We start from the raw sequence: 21,846 nt of genomic DNA on the forward strand, positions 1-21,846 counted from the left end.
AATTACATTATTACCCAACAATGGTCCTAGAATTGGTTTAAAAAGGCAAATAATTACAATACAAAATTAAATATTTCGATGATACAATAAACACGGATATATCTATAATCTGTTTACAAAGTGTAAACATGACAATTTGTTATTTCAATAATAACAAAATTTGTATCAAATTTAAGATAAAATGAAAGCATAAAAATTCATAGCCAGGTAGTAATGGCTGTAACAAAATAACAATATTATATTATTCAATTTGTTTACAAGATGACATTGATGTAAAACTTATTACAACAATCAAAATGAACAATGTTGTCAAAAACATATTTACAGTGTACTTCAAATGAGTTGCTTACAGTTTACATCAACATAGAGATTAATAAATAAGCAATGTCAACTGCTAAAACCGATAACATATTTACAAATTTACATCGTTACGTGTCTCTTTGAAGCACAAGACAATTTTTCCTGGTCTCTTCGGTCTTCTTCACTTGAGAAAGTAGTCCAGTCACTGTTACTTTCATTTTCGCTAATGTCTATCGCTTGACTGTTGCAAGTATTTATTGTGTTACTGTTCTATATGGTTAGAACACCACTGTCTTGAAGAAACTTCTCCAATGCTTTTAGAAGTTTTATGTTTTGTGATGAAGTCTTTTTCATTTGGTGGCCAAGTCTTCCCCTCCTGGACGCAAGTTCTTTGGAGTTGTTTCCTGATGTCTCAGTGTTTGGTGCATTCATATAATAGATGGTAGGCAGTATCCTCGCAGTTCATATCTGTATCACATCTATCACTGTCTCTCTTTCCGAATCTAAATAGGTAAGACTTGAAGTTTCCATGTCCTGTTATCAGTTGTGTTAGCTGAAAGATTGGGCAAAAGAATTTGTTGTTTCTTCTGTCTTCTATTGATGGCAAGTATTGATAGCAATTTCTACCGGTAGTAGATCTACTCCACTCCATTTGCCAGATTGCAGTGATTTGTTGTCTGACATATTTGTTGACACTACTGATGGAAAGTCGGGAGTATGTAATTTTTGAGTTCACTGTTGTGGCTCTTTTTGCCAATTTGTCGGCTAGTTCATTACCAGGCTGTCCTGTGTGTCCTTGGACCCAGTTGAAGGACATCTTTAGTTGTTGTTGTGTTAACTCGTTGGTAACATTCTTAATCTCTGTTGCTAGAGCCGAACTATTCTTCTCTTCCTTAAGGATGTGTAGGGCCACCATGCTGTTGGTGAATAATAATAAGTTTTTGTGCGTGATGTACGAAAGGCGTTTGATGTAGGAGAGAGCTTTAAAAATTGCCCAAAGTTCCACCTGCATTATCGTACAGTGATTAGCAAGCTTAAATGCTGCTTGGTATTGTGTTCTGCTGTTGTTCCTGATAAGTACTCCTGATCCAATTCCATGTTTGCTCTTCGATCCATTTGTGAATGCTATGATTTGATGTTTTCTATCGATGGTGGACATATCAATGGGGTCCAGCGATATTTTGTAATGACAGTTCTTTTTTGGGTCAGTTGTTTGGTTGACGTTTTTAGGAATGTGATCAATGTTGTCACGAATAAGGTGTTTTGTAAAATTCATGTTATCTGGTGGGAGAATTCCCATGTTCTGGAGTGCCTTTATTTCAGTTTCCAAACAGCTAGTCAGGTCTTTGTTCAAAAGAAACCAATGCCAAATTTGTCTTTTTGCCTCTAAGTGAATTGGTGTTAAATTGTCAATCACCAATAATGCATCTGTTGGGGCTGTGCAATAAGCCTTGCATATGCGAATTGCTGATCTTTGTACTGCCAATAATTTCCTCTTCATATGTATGTTATTTAATGCTTCTCTCTAGATTTGAACACCATATAGGAGTGCTGGTTCCAAGGATTGTTTATAAATTAATTTTGTGTTTTTGGATTCTAGGCCCCACGTGTTTCTTGTGATGTAAATAAGTTGGTTTGATTTTCCAGTAATTTTTTTGCAGATGTGATCAACATGGAATTGCCAGTTAAGGGCCCTGTCAAGGTAGATGCCTAGGTATTTAATTTGAGGTACATTTTTCATAGTATGGCCATTTATTTTAATGGATATTGATCTTTTAAGCTGTCCCCTTTTATTTTTTCGTGTATTAACCAGAGCCTCACATTTGTCATAGTTGATCAGTAATTTTTTATTTATTGCACCAGTCCCCCCCTTTTTTTTTAGAGCGTCGTTTGCTATATTGGTGACTCTGTCGCAGTTTCTGTGAGAGATCATTAACAAGGTATCGTCAGCACAAGCTCGAGGTTTAATTCTTCTTTTTTATTGAATTGGTCCAACAGATCGTCAAGTACTAAATTCCATATTCCGGGCCCACATCTAGATCCCTATCCCTGTGGGCAGCCCTTTGAAATTTCGATCTCCACATGATGTTATTTGTATAAAAACCTGCAGTTCTGTTTAGTAAGTAGCTCCTCATAAGATTCGTAAGATTGTTTGGGCATTTTGTGTCAATTAACTGTTGGATGACACTAGGCCACCACAGATTATCAAAGGCCTTCTTGAAATCGATGCTTATAAGCATTGCATGTTGCCCTCATTCCCATGCTCCATGAACAAAATCTTTAACATTGAGTATCGCATGTATTGAGAATGTCCCTTGCTTGAACCCGAACTAATTGTTATTACTGTTGTTGGTTTTTTGAAGGTGCCAATTTATTCTGTTTATTAACATACCATCAAGTATCTTCCCCAATACCGGTAAAAGACTAATAGGTTGGAACTCGTCAGGTTTGGTAGCGTTCTCTTTTTTTGGAATCAGCTTTACATTTGCACGTTTCCATGAAGATGGAAAATATCCAAGTTTAAGACAATTATTAAATAAAAGAACCAGATCTATGGGTATTTCATCAAAAGCGGCCCTAATCATTTCCACTGTAATCCTATCTAAGCCAGGTGCTTTTTTCTTCGCCAGCGTGTATATAGCTTTTCTAACCTCAGAAAATGTGAACATATCATCATCTTCCTGTGAGGATGGGTGGTGGATAGAATTTCTAATCTCTTCATGAATCTCTAGATCAGTAGTCACGTCATCTGTGGGGAAATGATGATGTAATATATTTTTTATGTTATTAGTTATATCCAGATCAGGTGTGTTCCCATTTTGTCCTACAATGTTTGGCATGTGACATTTCCTTTTCTTACCGCAGACAACTCTATATGGGACATCCCATGGATTTTTTGAAGTTTGCGGCTACAAAAATCCCGCCAAGCCTTTTGTTCGAGCATAGTTGATACTCTTCTTGTAAGTTTTTAGGGCTTTATTGTATTTCTCTTTTAGGCTATGCTTCCTATCTTCATCTGTTGCTTTTGTTACCTTCTTTCATAGTTTTCTAACATTTCTTTGTTGGGTAGTTAGGTTCTCATTCCACCATACCATCTCTCTATGTTTTGATCTAGTAATTCTGGTTGATATTCTTTTAGCTTGTAGCATCGCATCTGTTATGTATTCGACATATTGGTTAACAGTGTCTTCAGTTTTGATACTACTGAAATTGTAATTTCTCCATATTGCAGCAAATATCTGCTTGAATTGTTCCCAATTTGTTTTTTGGATGAGGTTATTGTTATTTTCTTTCTTTTTAAATGAGCCTGATAACTCGGCCAAAATGTATCTGTGGTCACTTACTGGTTCCCGGAGGAGTGTCTCGCAGCTTGTGACCATGTCGCACATGCTAACTGGGGCAATAAAAACATCGCTCCAACCTTCCGCATATGCCGTATAGAAGGTGAAAAAATTACACACTGTAAAAACACAAGTGCTTTTAATATTTAAAATGTTTTTGAGTAATCTGAACAAAAATAGAATAAAAGCAATTTAAAATTTAACTGCAGTAGGTATTGTATGTTTAATTTTTACTTAGTTGTAGTTTTACATGTAAAATAATAATAATTAAAATGAGAATAAATTAAATTCCAGAAGTAAGAAAATGTAACAATTATCCACAAATGCATTGTACACTAAAACACCTATAAAAAATTTCAAAAAATTTTTGAATATATTTGTAAGACAGGAATTATTTGAAACATTGATAACTACTCATGTTTTCTGTTTTTTGACAAAAGAAGACTAAATAGAGAAACCAGCAATGGAATTATTTGATATTTAATATGTTTCAATCAATTTGTTTGAATATAAAGACTAATCTATTTTTTACTGCTTTTAAATTTTTCAGAATGCATTAAATGAAGATGGTGTTCTTATACCACAACCTCCACTCTTACAATTATCGTCTGAAAAAATTGATCGCCATGGTGCCTATCTCCTTGACACACTTGATCATATGTATATATATGTTGGAAGAGCTATTAGTGATCTCTTTTGTATAAATGTATTAGGAGTTGCTAATTTCAATGCCATTCCATATGACATTGTAAGTAATATTAACTGTTGATTTCAGTCTGGAGAAAATTTGTAATAACTTTGTAATTAATTTAAATGTTATTTGTCAAGAATACTACTTAATGCTTTTTTTTTAATATAGGTTCATCTGCCTGAATTAAAAACTGCTGAGTCAGAGAGAATAAGAAATTTTGTTAATTGGTTATCACTGCAGCGATCCTTCTATTCTCCTATCATTATCATCAGGTACAGTTTGAATAAGATAAATCATAAGGCCAAGTGGAGTAAAATAGTTTTTAAAAATTAACTAAAAAATTAGTTTGAATGTTTTCAGCCATTTTAGATGAATGCCATGAGTTTTCATCAAAAAATTAAAATATTTTTCTGAAATTGTTTTTTGCAATAATTTCTTCATAGCAAAACTCTTAGTATTGTTTATGGCACAAACATTATAACAACTATCTGCTTCTTCTTACCTGCTACATAATTGCTTAATAATAATAGAGATGACAAACTTTACATTTACTGAAATCAGACATAATTTTCATAAGTTTTCTATTAGAATTCATTTAATATTGTTTTCAAATTAATTATTTACACTTAAAGAAATAATTAAAGATAAAAATTATATAAAGGAAAACTATTTGTGCAGTAAAATAATTATAATGTCAGGCTAACTTATAGAAAGTAAAAATTAAGGACATTAACATTGGGTGTGTTTTACATGATTACTTAATCTATTGTCTACAGAATATTGATTTTTCAAAATTCACTCATTTAATCATTTTAGCATGGAATATTGCTTTTTCCAAGAAATTTCTGAACATTTTATTTTTTGATGTTATTAAAATTGTTTGCTATTTATTAGTTAAAATGATTTATGTTCTGATCATCTAATAGATTAAATTACTAAAAATAGAAGTAAATATACTCCCTTTATTTTATGAGTAATAAGGACCTCAATTTCCTATACTATCAATTTCCTATAGGAAGCTGACAGATGATGTCCTGCCAGTTTATGATTATAATCTTAAACTTTAACTTGTGATTTCTACATTTGTGATTATGAACAATAGATAAAGAACTTAACTTATCATAATTATTATAACTATAAATAATGGGCAGAATAAATTTTATTTTCCAAAAATACCAAGAAATTGCTGGAGAAAAATTTAGAAGTTACATCAAATAACAGCTGCGAAATAAACAAGCATGATCTAGCTAATAATAAAGATCGTCATCATTAACATGACATTGCAGCACAGTGTAGCATTAGCCACATTTCTTTATGCAGTGCTTGAGAAGCACTTTACAGCAAGCACTCTGAAACTTGTTTCTAAATGCAGCACTGCAATATAACAAATTATTTCTAAACATTTGCTGCAGCAAAGCTGAAACAGCTTTTACATCCACTACACGTGTAAAGCAAAATGGATGCTTGTGTGTATAATACAATATTATGCTGTAAAAATAAAAAAGTTGAAGTGACTGTTGATAAAAATATTAAGGAGGATTAAATTTTATAAAATAACTCTGAAAGTTATCTAAAGAATCAGAAAATACTATATTTTAAATATAATTATATATCTCCTATCCCTTTACTTTGTTTACATTTTCGGAAAGAGAAATGCTCAATTCTTTATATATCTTTATTTAAATATTGTAGTTCTTTAAATAAAGCGGTACTTTTGGCTGTAACTGGAATTAAAGGATAGATTATGGCTTTCATGTTTTGCTTGAGCAGAAAGCGTTTCTAAACTATGATGCAGTGATGTGTAGCAATAGCTCCTCATGATGTCATTTTTGCTACTCTCTCACTGCATAAAGAAATGCAACCATTATGATCAGTTTCTATTTTTACTTTCTCGGCTCTACCATATTTTCTCTCTTACGCTTAATTCCTGTGCTTTTTGTCAAATTTCTGAAATTTTGCAAGGAGATTTGTTTATTAGAGGGATTGAGGCTATTAAATTTTGGTGGTTAAAGTTTGAGGGGGTGAGGAGATAATGGGATTTGTGTATCTCTAGTAGGGTCAGACTTGATTTTACCCATTATTAGCATTTACAATTTTTTATGAAACTTGTCCTTACCCTCAAAATTAAGCTTTTTACCATTTTTTAATAATTAAAAATATAAAAAATTTTAAATAAAATATATCAGATGGTGCCTCCAAAATTTTTAAATATTGCCAGGAAAGTTAGGCAATTCATTGCTGGATTTTTTCACTGTTTTAGTACAAATGCATCTGTTGTTGTTCTCAGCTTTTATAATATTTCTATAAAGTGTTCTGGACTATCTAATCAGCCATTTCTGTTTTCTTTTTAGATATTTGCAGCCAATATATTACTTTTCTTTATAGATAAGATCATATAAAGCTCACAAAAACAAACTAATAGTGGCTATTTGAGTGTAAAAACAATGTTGTTCAGAGAGGATTTTATATATATCATAATGTTTACTTTCATTATATTCCAAAAATGATAATGAATCTGGTGATGAGGTGAATTTGTGCAAAATTAATTAAAATATTTTTTAATTATAGAATACTTAATTTTTCAGTTTTAGTATGAAACTATAAAATACAGTAGAGCAGTAGAGTCCTGCTAGTCCGAACACCGCTAATCCAAACGTCTTTTTTAGGAAATTTTTTAGCTCACAAAATATGTTTTTTGTATTTTCCAATTGAATTTAAATGGTATTAATGGTACAAAAATATTTAGAATTCCACAACAAAAAAAAATTGTATTTTATTGTAGTACTGTATTAATATTGTACTACAATAAAATTAATAAATCAGTGTTTGACATGGCCTATTAAAACAGCAGATCTATACTGAACTTACACACAAAAACAGAAACAAAAGTCATTGACAGTGTTGGAGCTATATAAACCAGACTTGTTTTACTGCTTGCTTCTGAATTAGTTCAATTATTTGGCTAATCCGAAAATCTGCTAATCCAAACAGTGCTCGGTCCCAATTAGTCCGGACTAGTGGGGCTCTACTGTACATAAAGTGATTCAAATTAACTGAAAATATTTTATTTTGGTAAATAAAAAAAATAAGAGATAACTAAAAAATAGTTGTTCAAAACTTCTGATGTTATTATGCTGACAAAAAATATAGATGACAAGTAAACATAAAATTTGCTATAATTAATTTGAATAACTGTTTAATTTTCTTTTTACTTTCAGAGAAGACAGCAAGAGCAGACAGTGTTTCCTTCAGCACATGATTGATGATCGGACGGAATCAGTATTTTCATATTACGAATTTTTGCAGCATCTTAAGCAACAAATATCGAAATGATCGACTGACATTATGGACAAATGGACTTTACTAAATTCGAACTAAGTGAAAAACAAATCTACCCAAACATATATATATAAATATATATATCTATCAAGAAATTGTACATTATATTGAAAATGTACAGAGCTGAACAATTGGTAATTTTTAAATTCTAGGAAATGATTCAGTGAAATATAATAGCTAAGTTAAATCTCAAATACGAATTTTATATTTACAATTCAGATATTTTGAAAATTTGATGTTTTTGTGTCATTTATATCAAAGATATCTCAACTTACATTGTAGGCAGTAAGCTGACTAAAATTTAGTGGCTAATAACTATACTATTTTTACTTCAGTTATAAGTTCGTTTATTCAGTTGTGGGAAAGAAGAGGAAAAGTTGCAGACTTGAAAAGAAGATTCTCCTTATTTAAACTAAATTTGATTAGATGGACTTTTTCATATTCTAAATAAACCTTTACTCTCTCCTTACCAAACAAAAAGCTGGACTCGGGCCGAAAATGAGTACGATGCACTTCTGATGGGAATGTTTGGAAAGGTATTTTTCGTCCTCAAATCTCTGATTCTATGAGAACAGCAGATTCGTCAGAATAAACACACGGAAAGAAATTTGTGCTAAAAGTTGCGGTTTATATATTATCAAATTGTTGATTTTTACAAATGATTGCAATAGATAAATCATACAATAAAAATGAAATTTTAAATTGTTGTGAAATAAAGGCGGGTGGAAAGCAATTTTAATTAAGCTTTTGCATCCCATATACTGTTTTCGTCATTACAGAGTTTCTATACAAAATCTTGCACTTTGTAAGAAAATGCTAAGAAAACGAAAGAAAGATCTATCAGAATAATGATTTTCAGAGAAAATTTCAGCCTCGTGATTTACATGATTTTGGTTTGTAGGTCTTCATTCTGGCATTCCAATCCTACACTTTAGCTAGCACCAAATCATAGAGGGAACAGATGATGATGTAAGTCTTATTTAATTCCAAAGAATTTATCATCATGTAATTGAATTAAATATTGGAAAATAAGAATACAAAATGTGTGAGGATTACTCAAAAATGAAAGATAACTCCACATATAAATGGTGGCCTTGAAGCATTGATTTCTTTTAATTTAACCTGTCTTTTCTATTGCATCCTCCCAGAATAAAAAATGAGTAATATAAGACACTCCGTATTATTTATAAATATAACCAGAACTGAACAAGGCAACTTGGTTTTACGCTTTGTTCTATAAGTTGAAGATATTTTAATTCCAGTTTCTGTTCAGGTTTTGTGATTCTAATTTAATCAATAACAAAGTATAAGTGATATTGGAAAAAGAAGTAATTTCATCAGCATTCTCAATACTTATCAAAACTTACTCACGAAATAAAACTTAATTCTGATCTGAAGTTTTTCCAAAGTATAAAAATATAAATTTCTTTACAACAAAAGAAAAAGATGAAAAATATAAAGATACATTTCAAAACATTTAGTTTTGACAGTTGCTGTTAGGACTCATTCAAGTATTACATCATCAAATACATATTTTTTAATTCCCCTCACTCAACATCAAGAAATCAAAGTATCCCTTCTCCTTAATTATGTCATCAGGCTGCAATTAAAACCATTTTCAAATACACAGCAATCATTGCCAAGGCTTCCCATTTCTGAATGTTATGCAGTACCTAGCACTCCACTATACACTATATTTCTACAAATCATTCCACATGATTTTTGCCTGTTTCTAACACTCCTCTAACATTATGCAAGTGTGCTTTCTCAAAAATAATTCAGAAGATTTGATGAAGGATCCTTAATCCATATTTTATCCATTCCACATACTAAGCTTCACACAGCGCCCTCTGTAGGAAAGTTTTTCATATATAATTTAGAAAAATGCTAGAATAGTAAGGTAGTCATTTCCACATACTTTGATGACTGGAGAGAGATATAAATAATGGGTGCAATCTTATACCAAAGACTCACTACTACTATTCTATCATCAGCAAACATGAGATATAAATGAATCCTCTAAACCAGGGGTGGCCAACAAGTCGATCGCCAAGCCAATTTTGGTCGATCGCTAGCGATGTCTTGACTTAATGTATTATATTTGTAACCGAACGCAACTGTATGCATGCAGTTATGAGTCGACTCAAGCAGTGAGTGCACTTCGTACTGAAACAGTGTATAAACATAGTATGTATTTCACACTTCCCCTCCCCACTTAGACTATGCCTGTGACAACAAGTCGATCACGACACATTTTTACGATAAAAAGTAGATCTTATGTGCACAAAAGTTGGCCACTCCTGCTCTAAACTATTAACCTAATATTTGAATGGTCTCTTAGGGTTGAAGATATGATTTTTCTCCACAAAGGAAAAGGTATTAGTGGAAATTTATTTTTCCATTTACTAGTATTTTTGTTATGTATTAGTCTAAATGGGGGTTATTACATTTTTTTTTCCTACCATGAGGACACACATTTTTATGATGGGTTCAGCCACATCTACATATGGTGGCCAGACGGTGAGGGACATAATCTCAACATAGGTTAGGTTAACTAACTAAACCAACCACTCCTGAAACTTTAAGTAAGTCTGGACTAAAATCTAGATTGATCAACAAGCTAGCCTTTACTGTTTTAGTTACTTAGCCTTCAATCCTGGCTTGTTAGATATATCATGACACAATCAAACGTACTCCTTTGAGGAAAGTACAATGTTTTTTAACAAACACTGTGTGGTCATGGGCTATTTGTTTTTGAGATCTTTAATATAATTTGAAAAGTGAAAAAGTGAACTCTGATCAACTTAAGGTAATTCTATTCTTGCACAAAACCAAGCATACCTACCAATTTCTAACTCATCAATAGCCAGTGATTTAAGTGCTCATCACTTGCTAAGTGGATAAAATCATTGAATATTGGTTGTTAATCCCAGGTTTGTCTGACCAGCAAGCTGCCTATCCAAGTTTCCTTTGTGTTTAACACCTAAAGAAGTATGCCTGAAAAGACTGGTACATTGCTCTTGTTAAATTGCCTTATCATATCAAACAAACCACTGATGAAATTTTAAAATCAAAGGTCATAGAAACTTCAAAATATAGTAGATTACATTGACCATTAGTAAAAATCAATTTTCAAAATTTCAGCTTTCTAGATCATCTGTGGGAATGGAGACAAAGATTCAAAGATCTGAAACATAAACACACACAGGACAAAGGACATAAAAGGAATAAGATAAGTTTCCATCTCTTAAAACCATAATACATGAACAGCAATGAAACAAAACACAGATTTTTTTGTGATTTATCAAAACAAATTTTAATATTGCTTTTCATATAAAAAATTATTTTGGAATTCATCCGAGTCTTTGCACGATCACCAGTCCTCATATTAAATGAAAAAATGTTCAACACCATAGCATTAGAGCTTTTTTTGTGTAAATAGATGTAAGGATTTTTTTTAATGTAAAAGCAAAAGTTTATATCTAAGTAATTTTAAGTGAAAGAATGTAATTATACTGTAATTTCAGGCAGATTATCTGCCTGAAATTACAGTATAATTACATTCTTTCACTTAACAGTATAATCACATTCTTCTTTACAGTATAATCACATTCTTTCACTTAAGATTGAAAGGGGTGTGAATTATTTGTAGATTTTAAATTCCAATTACAAGCTAAAAGTTGATTCCCAGAATAAGTATGACTGACCAGTGGCAGTCAATCAATCCACCGAATTGACAATTATTTATCTGTGTTTGACAGGAATGACAACTTGTCAGGAAGTTCTGTTTAAAAAGTTAAACATTTTAAACAGTTAAACAGAAAATTTTAACATGGATAATAACATTATTTCCTGTTCAATTTTTTCCAAGTTTATTTTATTAATAATACTGGATAAAGGAAATTAGTCATAAATCATTTATTCATTTTTATATTTAATATATATGATTGCAGATGTTTATAAATTGTCCCAATTGAATTTTAGGGGTGATGGCACACCGGAATTGAAAGTTGCCCTATTCTCTCGAGGGTAACTTTCGACTTAACCCCCGGGAAAAGGTATTGTTAAAAATAAACTCCGGTGGAAAAGCACGAAAAACAATGAAGTGCTGCACTATATAGGGTAATGTAGTTTAGAATAAGAGGTAAGGCATTTAACTAAAATTCAACCTTTTCAAATTGTCCAAGTCAGACAGAACTTTCTATTTCATGGTTTCACAAACATTTTTGGAAATAAAATTATAAATGTCAAATATCTAGCACGGGAAAGTTTTTCAGATGAGTTCGTGCATAAGTCAAGAGCTTATTTGCCAAAGGGTAACTAGGAAAACTCTTGATTTAAACACGCTATCTCTCGGAAAGAGACGACGAGTTCGAACCAAAGACTGTAGTCGGGATCTCGATTCCTACGACGGCATCAAAGCAGACGACGTAATAACCAAATTGGAAGGTGCTAAGTCAGGTTAATTATGAAAACTAAAATAATTATTTCAAATTTTATAACCATAACCCTTAAATACAGTGAAACAGTTTTGATAGTTTGGAAAATGTACAAGTAATTAAGGAATTTCTTTAAATTTTTACCCACTCCTCCCGTTTTGCGACGATAAACCTGGGTCTTCAAATAAATTCTGGAGTACGTATGTTTTAAAAAGAACCCTTTGGAGTTTATCAAGGAAATGCAGTATTTAATATTTTAAATTTTTTATAGAAATATTAATTAATGCAAAATGAATTTCTATATTAAAATTCTATTTTTAAGATTTATTTTAATATTACATAGTAACTGCCCATCTTTATCTCTTACAGATTTCATATTGTTGAATCATTTTCTCAAGTTGAAAATACACATAATGAAAGGAAACTCAAAATGGCATTCGGTTTGAAAGTTTGATAACCGAATTAGCGGCGACTAAAGAGAAATAAGTTTATTTTAAAAAAAAACTCCTCGAAAGAACATCGGTTTAGTGGTATCAACTGTATTAAAATACACGACATGTTTTGTTTGTTTCACTCAAGAACAGTTCTACTCCCTTTTTAATTTCTTAACTCTTCAAAGTTATTTACAAATTAGCAGTTGTTCTTTGTCATCATTAGATAAATATTTTTATCTATGGTAAAAGAACCGGCATATCTTACGAAATTGTCTGCCTTCTTTTCAAAGTGTTTGTTTTTATGGAGTGGCAAACTTTTGACAAAGTAACCGAATTAATTTTTACCAAAATTTAAAAGACTGCCTACTAAAACTCAAAGAATATATGCCTTGCCAATTTGTGTAATATCCAGACTGCCACGTGATAATCAATTGTACAGAATTACCTATTCAAAAACCATTTAATCCATCTGAATAACAGTTAACATTTAGTTGTTATAAAAAAACAAACACCATTAAAGCATTAATTGGCATTGCCCTTTCTGGTAGAATATCTTTTATTTCTGATTTATGTTGTTGTTCTATCTCCAACAAAGAATTATTGTTGAGAAATAGAATACTTGATTTAATAGAACCTGGGTATACTGTACTAGCAGATAGAGGATTTTATTTGTGCATTTTTTTTTTACATTTTACTATTACTATCATTGCTATTAAGCAAATAAACAATACTTATTTTAATAGATATTCCTTACACACATCTTTAAACCATTGCATAATGTCTATCCTTAAAACAATATATTTCATAGTGCGGCATAAGCAGTCTAAAAAATCATTTGTTTATTCATTTGATCGTTCCATTATATACAATGAATTTATCAAAAGTTCTTGGAAGAATGTCATTTTTTTGAAATTACATATTTAAGTTTCTTTTGACTCAGGTAAAAGCAAATAATAAAGTAGAAATTAAGTAACTTAAACTGAACTGTAACTAGAAATCCATATTGAAATGTAGGGTAATCTAAAAGACTTAAAGAAAAAGAATATTTCAGTGAATTTATGACGTATAATAACGAGTGTAACATGTAAATACATAGTATCACGGGGTTTTTCTGGAGGTTCAAAATTCCAGTATCCATCAGGTGAGTCTGATCCGTGACACCATACTGAACCGCATTACAGCGAATGCTCAATGTAATATCCTATTCACACTGTACATTTTAAGCGGGATTAAGTTAAGTCGCATTGTCGAAAACAAGATTAACTACTCGTTCACACTAGGTAATTAAAGCGAATTGTTCGCTTAGCCCTCAAGTGGGTGTACTCAATATTACATTTTAAATAAAATCAAACTTTTGCTTATTTTTCGTAAATCATCATAAATTAATTTATATTTAGTAATTTAAATTATAAATAACTTATTTAAAGAGCATAAGACGTTAGTTAGGAATTATTAACATTTATTATCAGTGATGTCGTTGTCGTTGGCAGCACGATTCTCTCAATGTTTATATCACTTTAGCGATAGAACTGTGATAAGAATGGATTTTTTGACAGAAATTTATATTATATATTTTTTCGTAAACAAGAAATTTATATTATTATTTAAACTTCTTGTACCGAAACAGCATATACATGCTAACAGAGAAGAGTATCGTTTGTTCGAACATTTGTACCTGTACATCTGCTTCCGCCATTATTTTTGAACTTGTGGCGGACCTCGTGGAAAGTTGAAGCGATTTAAGTTGAGCCGGTTTAACGTTAAGTCAGTTCCGTTCATATTTCATACCTTAAGCTGGCTTAAAATGTACAGTGTGAATAGGGTATAACGGTCTTCGTCGTCGAGCGCGTTATTAGCATTTACAATTCATTGGTTCGTGTTCATAAACACGAAGCTATTCCGAATGTCACACAATGAGGCAATAGGATGTCAAAACTCGACATTTTAAATCACACACTTGGAATCAATTCCTAAAATCATTCTTAGTTTATGAAGTATCCCGTCCATATATAAAGCGCGTGAAAAATTTTAAACTGTATCACATTATAGTCTGTGCTTGTCGTAAACTCGTCTGGGTGACACAATGCAGCGGCAGACAAGGGTTCTATTAATGTTCTGCCGTTTTGTTTGGTTGGTATCCAATTCAAAAGTAATTACAGCGCGACAGCATTTCACTGATAAAAGATGATGAAATGAAACTGGTACGTAGCCAATTTCGATTTTGTTTTTCAATAACATTCTATTCTGCATATCTTTGACGAAATTTAAAATCTGACTTGAAGCAACTTGTTGAATAGGATACCACAAAGATAATCTTAAAATGTCTTCTGTCGAAAACAAAAATTGGTCTTCGATGTCGTTATGTCCATCCCCGGATGGCCGAGTGAAAAACCATTAAACACTGTAAAACAGTATACTGTGTGGCCGCCAGCGCCAGAGATCCCGAACGCTGCCTGGCAACACTTGCCGACGAGAGTTGGCTGGCAACGTGAAAAAGAGGCGCGAAAGTTCGCGGGTTTTTGCCTGGATGTTGGCCGAGGATGTCGGTGACAGTTCTCACCTTTTTAATAAAGTTTTTTTGTTACTGTTCGTGTTTGTCTGCTTAGTTCTAAAGATCAGTAGGATCGAATGACAAAGTGGTGACCCGAACGTGATTCGATTAACGAACTACCTGGACTTTCGACTGAATTGGATAGTGAACAACTCTGTGTCTATGAAGGAACATTTTTAACAGGACATGCAGGTATGATCAGTTTCTGAATCGTAAATTCAATAAGACGACTAAGAGTGCGTGACTCGGGCTAAGCCTAATCAAAGACTATCCCGCTTTCCTTGTACCCGCATAGTTAGGCGCCCGAAATGGCGGAACAGAACGAGTTGGAAATCGGACGTGTACAGGCAAAAATGCCTATCTTCACTAAAACCAACATCAAATTATTTTTTGTGCAGCTAGACGCAGCTTTTGCCATTAATCGGATTACAAGTGAGAACACTAAGTACAACTATTTAGTCAATTCCCTGGACGCGGAGATTCTATCTAACGTCAGTGACTTAGTATTTGACCGTCCAGCCGAGGCTCCGTTTACTAAACTCAAAGATCGACTCCTCGAAATTTTTCAGAACTCCGCTGCTAAAGAGGCTAAAATTCTGCTTGAAGATCTGGCGTTAGGGGATCAGAAACCCAGCGTTTTACTCCGTAAAATGAGGGAGCTTTCAGCGGGCAAGATTACCGAAGAATTTCTTAGAAACTTGTGGCTCCAACGTCTCCCCAAAAATATTCAGACAGTTCTGGCTGTTAGCGGTGATGAACTAGACAAGCTAGCCATCCTTGCTGACAAGGTTGCTGAACTTACAGAACCAACCCAACTGGCCAGCATCAACTTAGAAGCCGAAATCCCGTAATCAAAAATCTCGAAATGCAGATTTTAGAACTCACAACGAAGGTTGCAGAACTTAATGTATCGCGTACTGCTCGTCCCCGTTATCGTAGTAGAGAGAGAAACCGACATGACCCGAATTCGAGGTATCGCATTAGTTCACGCCCTCGAGGAAGAAGCCTCAATCGTCAGGGATATTGTTACTACCATGATAAGTTTGGATCAGCCGCTAGGAAATGTCGTTCGCCGTGTTCCTTCGACCGAACTGCTGATCAGGGAAACGAGCGCAGCCAGCCGCAGTAACGGCCTGTGGGTCCAGCCTGGCTCCTAAATATAGCCGTCTGTTTGTGTATGACAACAAAACTGGCCTAAATTTCTTAATTGATTCTGGAGCAGATTTATCGATCATTCCCAATCGCACTAAGAATCAGCCTACAAAGGTTGAATTGTATGCTGCCAACGACTCTAAAATCTCGACGTATGGAACAAAGGTGCTAGAACTTGACCTCAACTTAAGACGTTCTTTCAGATGGGAATTTACCATAGCTGATGTGCAGAAGCCTATAATCGGTGCAGACTTTTTGGCCAACTTTGGACTCATTCTCGACATCAGAAACAGATTACTGGTCGACCCCCTGACTTCCCTTACTACACGAGGAAGATATTATACAGGACCACCTACTTCAGTCAAAACTATAATCAGCAATTCCCCAATGCAGGATATCCTCAAGGACTTTCCACATCTCACTCGTCCTCGACCGTTTTCAGATAAAGTCAGGCACAACACAGTGCATTATATCGAGACACACGGTCCACCCGTATTTGCCAAACCCCGTAGATTGCATCCGGCTCAGCTGCAAGTAGCAAAGCAAGAATTCCAGCACATGATGGAGTTAGGTATATGCAGACCATCAAAGTCCAACTGGGCTTCTCCCCTCCATATGGTGCCGAAGGGCTGTAACGATTGGAGACCTACTGGAGACTATCGTGCCCTGAATAGGATAACTGTTCCCGATCACTATCCAGTGCCACACATCCACGATTTTGGTCAAAGTCTACACGGAGCCCGAATATTTTCCAAGATCGATTTGGTTAGAGCCTTCCATCATATACCAGTTAACCCAGATGATGTGCCAAAGACAGCCATTACAACGCCATTTGGGCTATTTGAATTCGTTTTCCTCCCTTTTGGTCTCTGCAACGCAGCCCAATCATTCCAACGATTCATGCACGAAGTTTTGAAAGGCTTAAACTTTTGTTTTTCATACCTAGATGACATCCTCATTGCTAGCACTTCGTGGGAGGAACATAAGATGCACATGCGGCAAGTGTTTCAACGCCTTGACAAGTACGGTCTGCAAATCAATGCATCCAAGTGTACTTTTGCTGCTCCACATGTATCATTCTTAGGATACATGGTGTCTCCCCACGGCGTTATGCCACTTCCAGAACGTGTATCTGCCATAACTCAACAGAAGCGACCACAGACCCTCAAACAACTGAGAAGGTTCTTAGGCATCTTGAACTTCTATCGTAGGTTCCTACCCCATGCGGCCCATCACCAAGCTCCTTTACACGACCTACTTAAAGGAGCAAAGAAAAACGACCAGCGCGAGATTAAATGGACTGACAATTCGATTCAGGCATTTGAGTCATGTAAGTCACAATTAGCAGATGCCACCTTACTACATCATCCTTCACCAAGTGCTACCCTTGCACTTCACGTCGATGCATCCGATTCTGCTGTGGGCGCTGCCCTTCATCAAGTTACAGCACAAGGTCTCCAGCCACTGGCGTTCTTTTCCCGCAAACTGAGTAACTCTCAGCGTCAGTATTCTGCATACGACCGAGAACTTCTGGCTGTGTATTTGGCTGTGAAACATTTCCGGTTTATGCTGGAAGCACGACAGTTCACCATTTACACAGACCATAAACCATTAACGTTTGCCTTCCAGCAACGACACGATAAGTGTACACCCCGTCAGTTGAGACATCTTGATTTTATAGGACAATTCTCAACAGACATCAGACACATAAAAGGGATCGATAACGTTCCAGCTGATGCTCTTTCCCGTATTGAATCAATTAGTAGCCCATCTATAGATTATAGCAAAATTGCAAAAGACCAACAGCAAGATCCTGAGCTCCAGTCTCTCCTGACTTCAAGTGACTCATCACTTGTACTTAAGAAGTTTAAACTTCCTGATAGTGATGTCGAAATTTACTGTGATGTATCGACAGGTCGCATTCGTCCATACATTCCGCCTAGTTATCGTCGCACTGCTTTCAACACTGTCCATAACCTGTCCCATCCAGGTGTAAGGAGCTCAACAAGATTGGTAAAAGCAAAATTTGTTTGGCCATCCATCAGTAAAGACTGCCAGACATGGTCTCGCACCTGCATTTCTTGTCAACGATCGAAGATCCAGAGACATGTCGCTAGCCCTTTGGGAACCTTTCCTATTCCAGACGCTAGATTTTTAAATATTCATATTGACATTGTTGGTCCATTGCCACCTTCCAACGGCTCAACATATTGCCTCACAATCATCGATAGATTTTCTCGTTGGCCTGAAGCAATCCCGTTGCCAGATATAGCAGCTGAAACAGTAGCTTCAGCCCTGTACTCAGGCTGGATATCTCGCTTTGGAGTGCCTGCCCAAATAACATCTGACCAAGGACGGCAATTCGAATCTGGCTTATTTAAATCCCTCACTCAACTTCTTGGTACCCAAAGAGTTAGGACAACAGCATACCATCCAATTGCAAATGGCATTGTTGAACGCTTTCATCGTTCACTTAAAACTGCCATCAAGTGTCACTCTACTGAAAGATGGACGGAAGTGCTACCTACAGTCTTGTTAGGATTGCGAACTGCGCTCCGTGAAGACACCAATACTACCGCGGCTGAGATGCTCTATGGCACCAGCCTCCGACTGCCTGGAGAGTTTTTCGTCCCAGGTTCTCAGGACGTCAATCCATGTTCTTTCGTCGAAAAACTCAGGACGATGATGGCAAACTTAAAACCAGTGCCTGTGGTGCACCACTCCTACCGCAACCCATTTATCCACAAAGAACTGCAGTCATGTTCCCACGTATTTCTTCGCAATGATGCTGTACGGAAGCCCTTGCAGCCTCCATACGATGGACCCTACGAAGTCGTGTCACGTGGTAGCAAGACATTCACTCTATGCATAAAAGGAAAAGAAACTGTAGTTTCTATTGATCGACTGAAACCGGCTTTTATTCTCGCAGCGAGTGAGTCGGACCAGTTACCCCCAACGTCTCCAATGCCAAGACCAGCGCCAACTAAACGTACCACAGACAATCCAGCCCCAACGCGACAAACTACCACACGCTCTGGCCGACATGTAACCTTTCCCGCTCGTTTCGTGTCGCAGACACTGGTGGGGGAGTAGCTGTGGCCGCCAGCGCCAGAGATCCCGAACACTGCCTGGCAACACTTGCCAACGAGAGTTGGCTGGCAACGTGAAAAAGAGGCGCGAAAGTTCGCGGGTTTTTGCCTGGATGTTGGCCGAGGATGTCGGTGACAGTTCTCACCTTTTTAATAAAGTTTTTTTGTTACTGTTCGTGTTTGTCTGCTTAGTTCTAAAGATCAGTAGGATCGAATGACAAAACTGTTTTATCGAGGACGTGTTGCGAATTTTGCAGCCTTGCGTGTGAGAAGCTTCAGAGGATCAATGAAGTTTGGTCATTGAACGTAGTATTAACAAGGTACCGTACGTTTCAAATACTTCTTATCGTTTTTGAATTAGAAATACAGAAATTACAGCGATTTCTTAATGCCTAGTTACTTTCTGCCCATCCTGCGCAATGTACGAACCACTGTTTTACAATAGATGAAAATAAATGTAATTGTAATTTAAAATATTGTAATGCTGATCAATTTAAACATTATATTATCAATAATAATTGATTGACTAAATCAAGGAAGCAGCGTAATGAGGTTATATTTTATCAAAGTTTCGTCCATTAGAAACAGACAGGCCAACACGGAGAACAATGCTACAGTCTATAATAACCACGATTAAATGAGATGAAGATTCGATCCTCCGCAGCGACAGGCTTACAATGTGGCAATAAATAAGACAGCCCAAACTTAAAACTTAGTTAACCTCATTAATTCCTAGAGGAAACTGTATTGTACCTGTACGTCTTTACAATGGTCAATTGAAAACATTTTATGATTTTCTGGACTTCCATTTTTTCCCCGCGTATAAGAAGAATTTCTGAGTTCAAAATCCTCCTTTACATTATAATTAATGAGTAAAATCCGATTGTTTGTTGAGTTAATTTAAACATTTTTCACATCGTAATTAAAGTCGTAACCAAGATACATTTTCCTAATTTTACAAATATCTGAGTAAGTGTAAACTTTTTTGTTAACCTTTTCTTCCATTTTTCGCTTTTATTGTCGAAAGTCTCGAATCTTTCGAGAAGAATCGTTCTTCGTACAACGTAATTGAATTGAAATCAAATTCGTCGTTATGCCCGTCGTATTCCGATCTTACGATAAATTGCTTCTCTTCACCCGTTAAAAATATATATAATAATAAATACGCCATAAAACCAATTACATAATTTTTGTAAATAAACTTTTACAGAGAATATTCGAGGAATTAAAGTAATTTCCTGACTCTAACCTTGAAGTTTGTCTCGAGAATTTTGAGAATAAATTCATCTAAATTTAGATTTTTATAATTTTGAATCGTTTTTAGATTTATAAAAATAAAAATTGATGGCTACAATGAATTTAATTCAAATTTAGAAGGGATTTTTGGAATTGAAAGATAGGATCAGAAAGAATATAGATATGATTTATATATTCTAAAGATATCTTAAGATCATTGGTTCCTAACCTTTTCCTCTGTCTGTATCCTGTTAAATTTTTGGTTTGGTCAGTGACCGAGAGAAGCCAAGCGCGTAGTGGCAAAAAAAGACGACCGACCGCTCGTCTGTTCAAGAGCGAGTGCAGATTGCTGCACGCTGAGGTGTGAAAATCAACGGTTGCCGTGCAGAGATGCTAAAGCACGGTGAAGCGACGTCATACCACAATCTATGCCGAAACAATCAAGAACCGTCCATCCACCTTACGATCTGAGAAAAACGTGTTGTTGGCGAGTGGCGCGAGTGCCTATGTTAAATTTAAGGTACGCCTTTATATTTTTATTTAATCGCCCTGAATTTATATACTTTCAGAATGGTGACCATGAGCAGTATCCCTGCATGTGTCATTAGTGTCTTGATGATTGGAGCTGAAAGCGAAGCAATGGTGAACGTTCGTACTAAATTTTTAATGGAAATATCTTCCACATGTTCCGAAATCTGTTTGCATTTGGGCTGCTAAATGTTTCTCTAGACAGCGTTGAATAGGTGTGATTGAAATATCCCTATTCCTATGCAATTTCCTAGATGGTTGACCCAGATATTTTGGACCCCGTCTCTGTAAAGGACTTGGCTGAATTGGCAATAGCATGAAAAAGACAAAAATATTCCTCTTAGTGTCCGCAGAGTGAAGAGTCAAAATGAAAAAGAAATTATTGAATTCTAAATTATTTTTGTAGAATCCTCGAGTTCCGGAGAACGAAGTTTAAGAAACACAATGACAATGCTTTAGTGGCTAGAAAAATTTAGTCTGTCAATTGCTGCCATTTGTTCGTATGCACTTCTCAAAAGTGAAATTGCAACACCGCGAAGAAATGCCACGTTCAAACTTCAATCGTTAGAGATGACAGAGATATGAAAATGATCAAGTTTGCGTACGTAGCGAATTACGTGGCATCCAGTTTCGGACTTTAATTAAAGACCAGCAGCCGGCTCGGGCCATAAATGCTATCGGCGACGGTTCGCGGCAGCCGAACTTTTGAAGAGTAGAAAATGCCTCTGAGACGACAGCGAGCTGAA

The 21,846-nt window shown here is 35.1% G+C and overlaps 2 protein-coding genes across 2 annotated transcripts in view; both read left to right on the forward strand.

Moving 5' to 3' along the window:
• Sec24AB (Protein transport protein Sec24AB) overlaps window positions 1-8,404 on the forward strand; it is a 75,590-nt gene extending 67,186 nt beyond the window's left edge. The window contains exons 20-22 of the mRNA XM_067280181.1: window positions 4,192-4,389; window positions 4,501-4,604; window positions 7,551-8,404. Of these exons, the coding sequence (XP_067136282.1) occupies window positions 4,192-4,389; window positions 4,501-4,604; window positions 7,551-7,665 (417 nt within the window). The 3' untranslated portion in view covers window positions 7,666-8,404. The remainder of the gene's footprint in view (window positions 1-4,191; window positions 4,390-4,500; window positions 4,605-7,550) is intronic.
• Window positions 8,405-15,403: 6,999 nt separating this feature from the next.
• On the forward strand, window positions 15,404-15,946 carry LOC136983487 (uncharacterized). The gene has a single exon (XM_067280241.1). It carries the CDS (start codon window positions 15,404-15,406, stop codon window positions 15,944-15,946), a length of 543 nt encoding a protein of 180 aa, XP_067136342.1.
• Window positions 15,947-21,846: the final 5,900 nt, after the last annotated feature.

This window comes from Centruroides vittatus, unplaced genomic scaffold, assembly GCF_030686945.1.
Source record: "Centruroides vittatus isolate TY-2023 unplaced genomic scaffold, ASM3068694v2 contig_882, whole genome shotgun sequence".
Lineage (NCBI taxonomy): Eukaryota > Metazoa > Arthropoda > Arachnida > Scorpiones > Buthidae > Centruroides > Centruroides vittatus.

Coding starts and splice junctions, on each gene's coding strand:
- LOC136983487 (XM_067280241.1), top strand. CDS start 15,404: ATGGCGGAACAGAACGAGTTGGAAATCGGACGTGTACAGGCAAAAATG.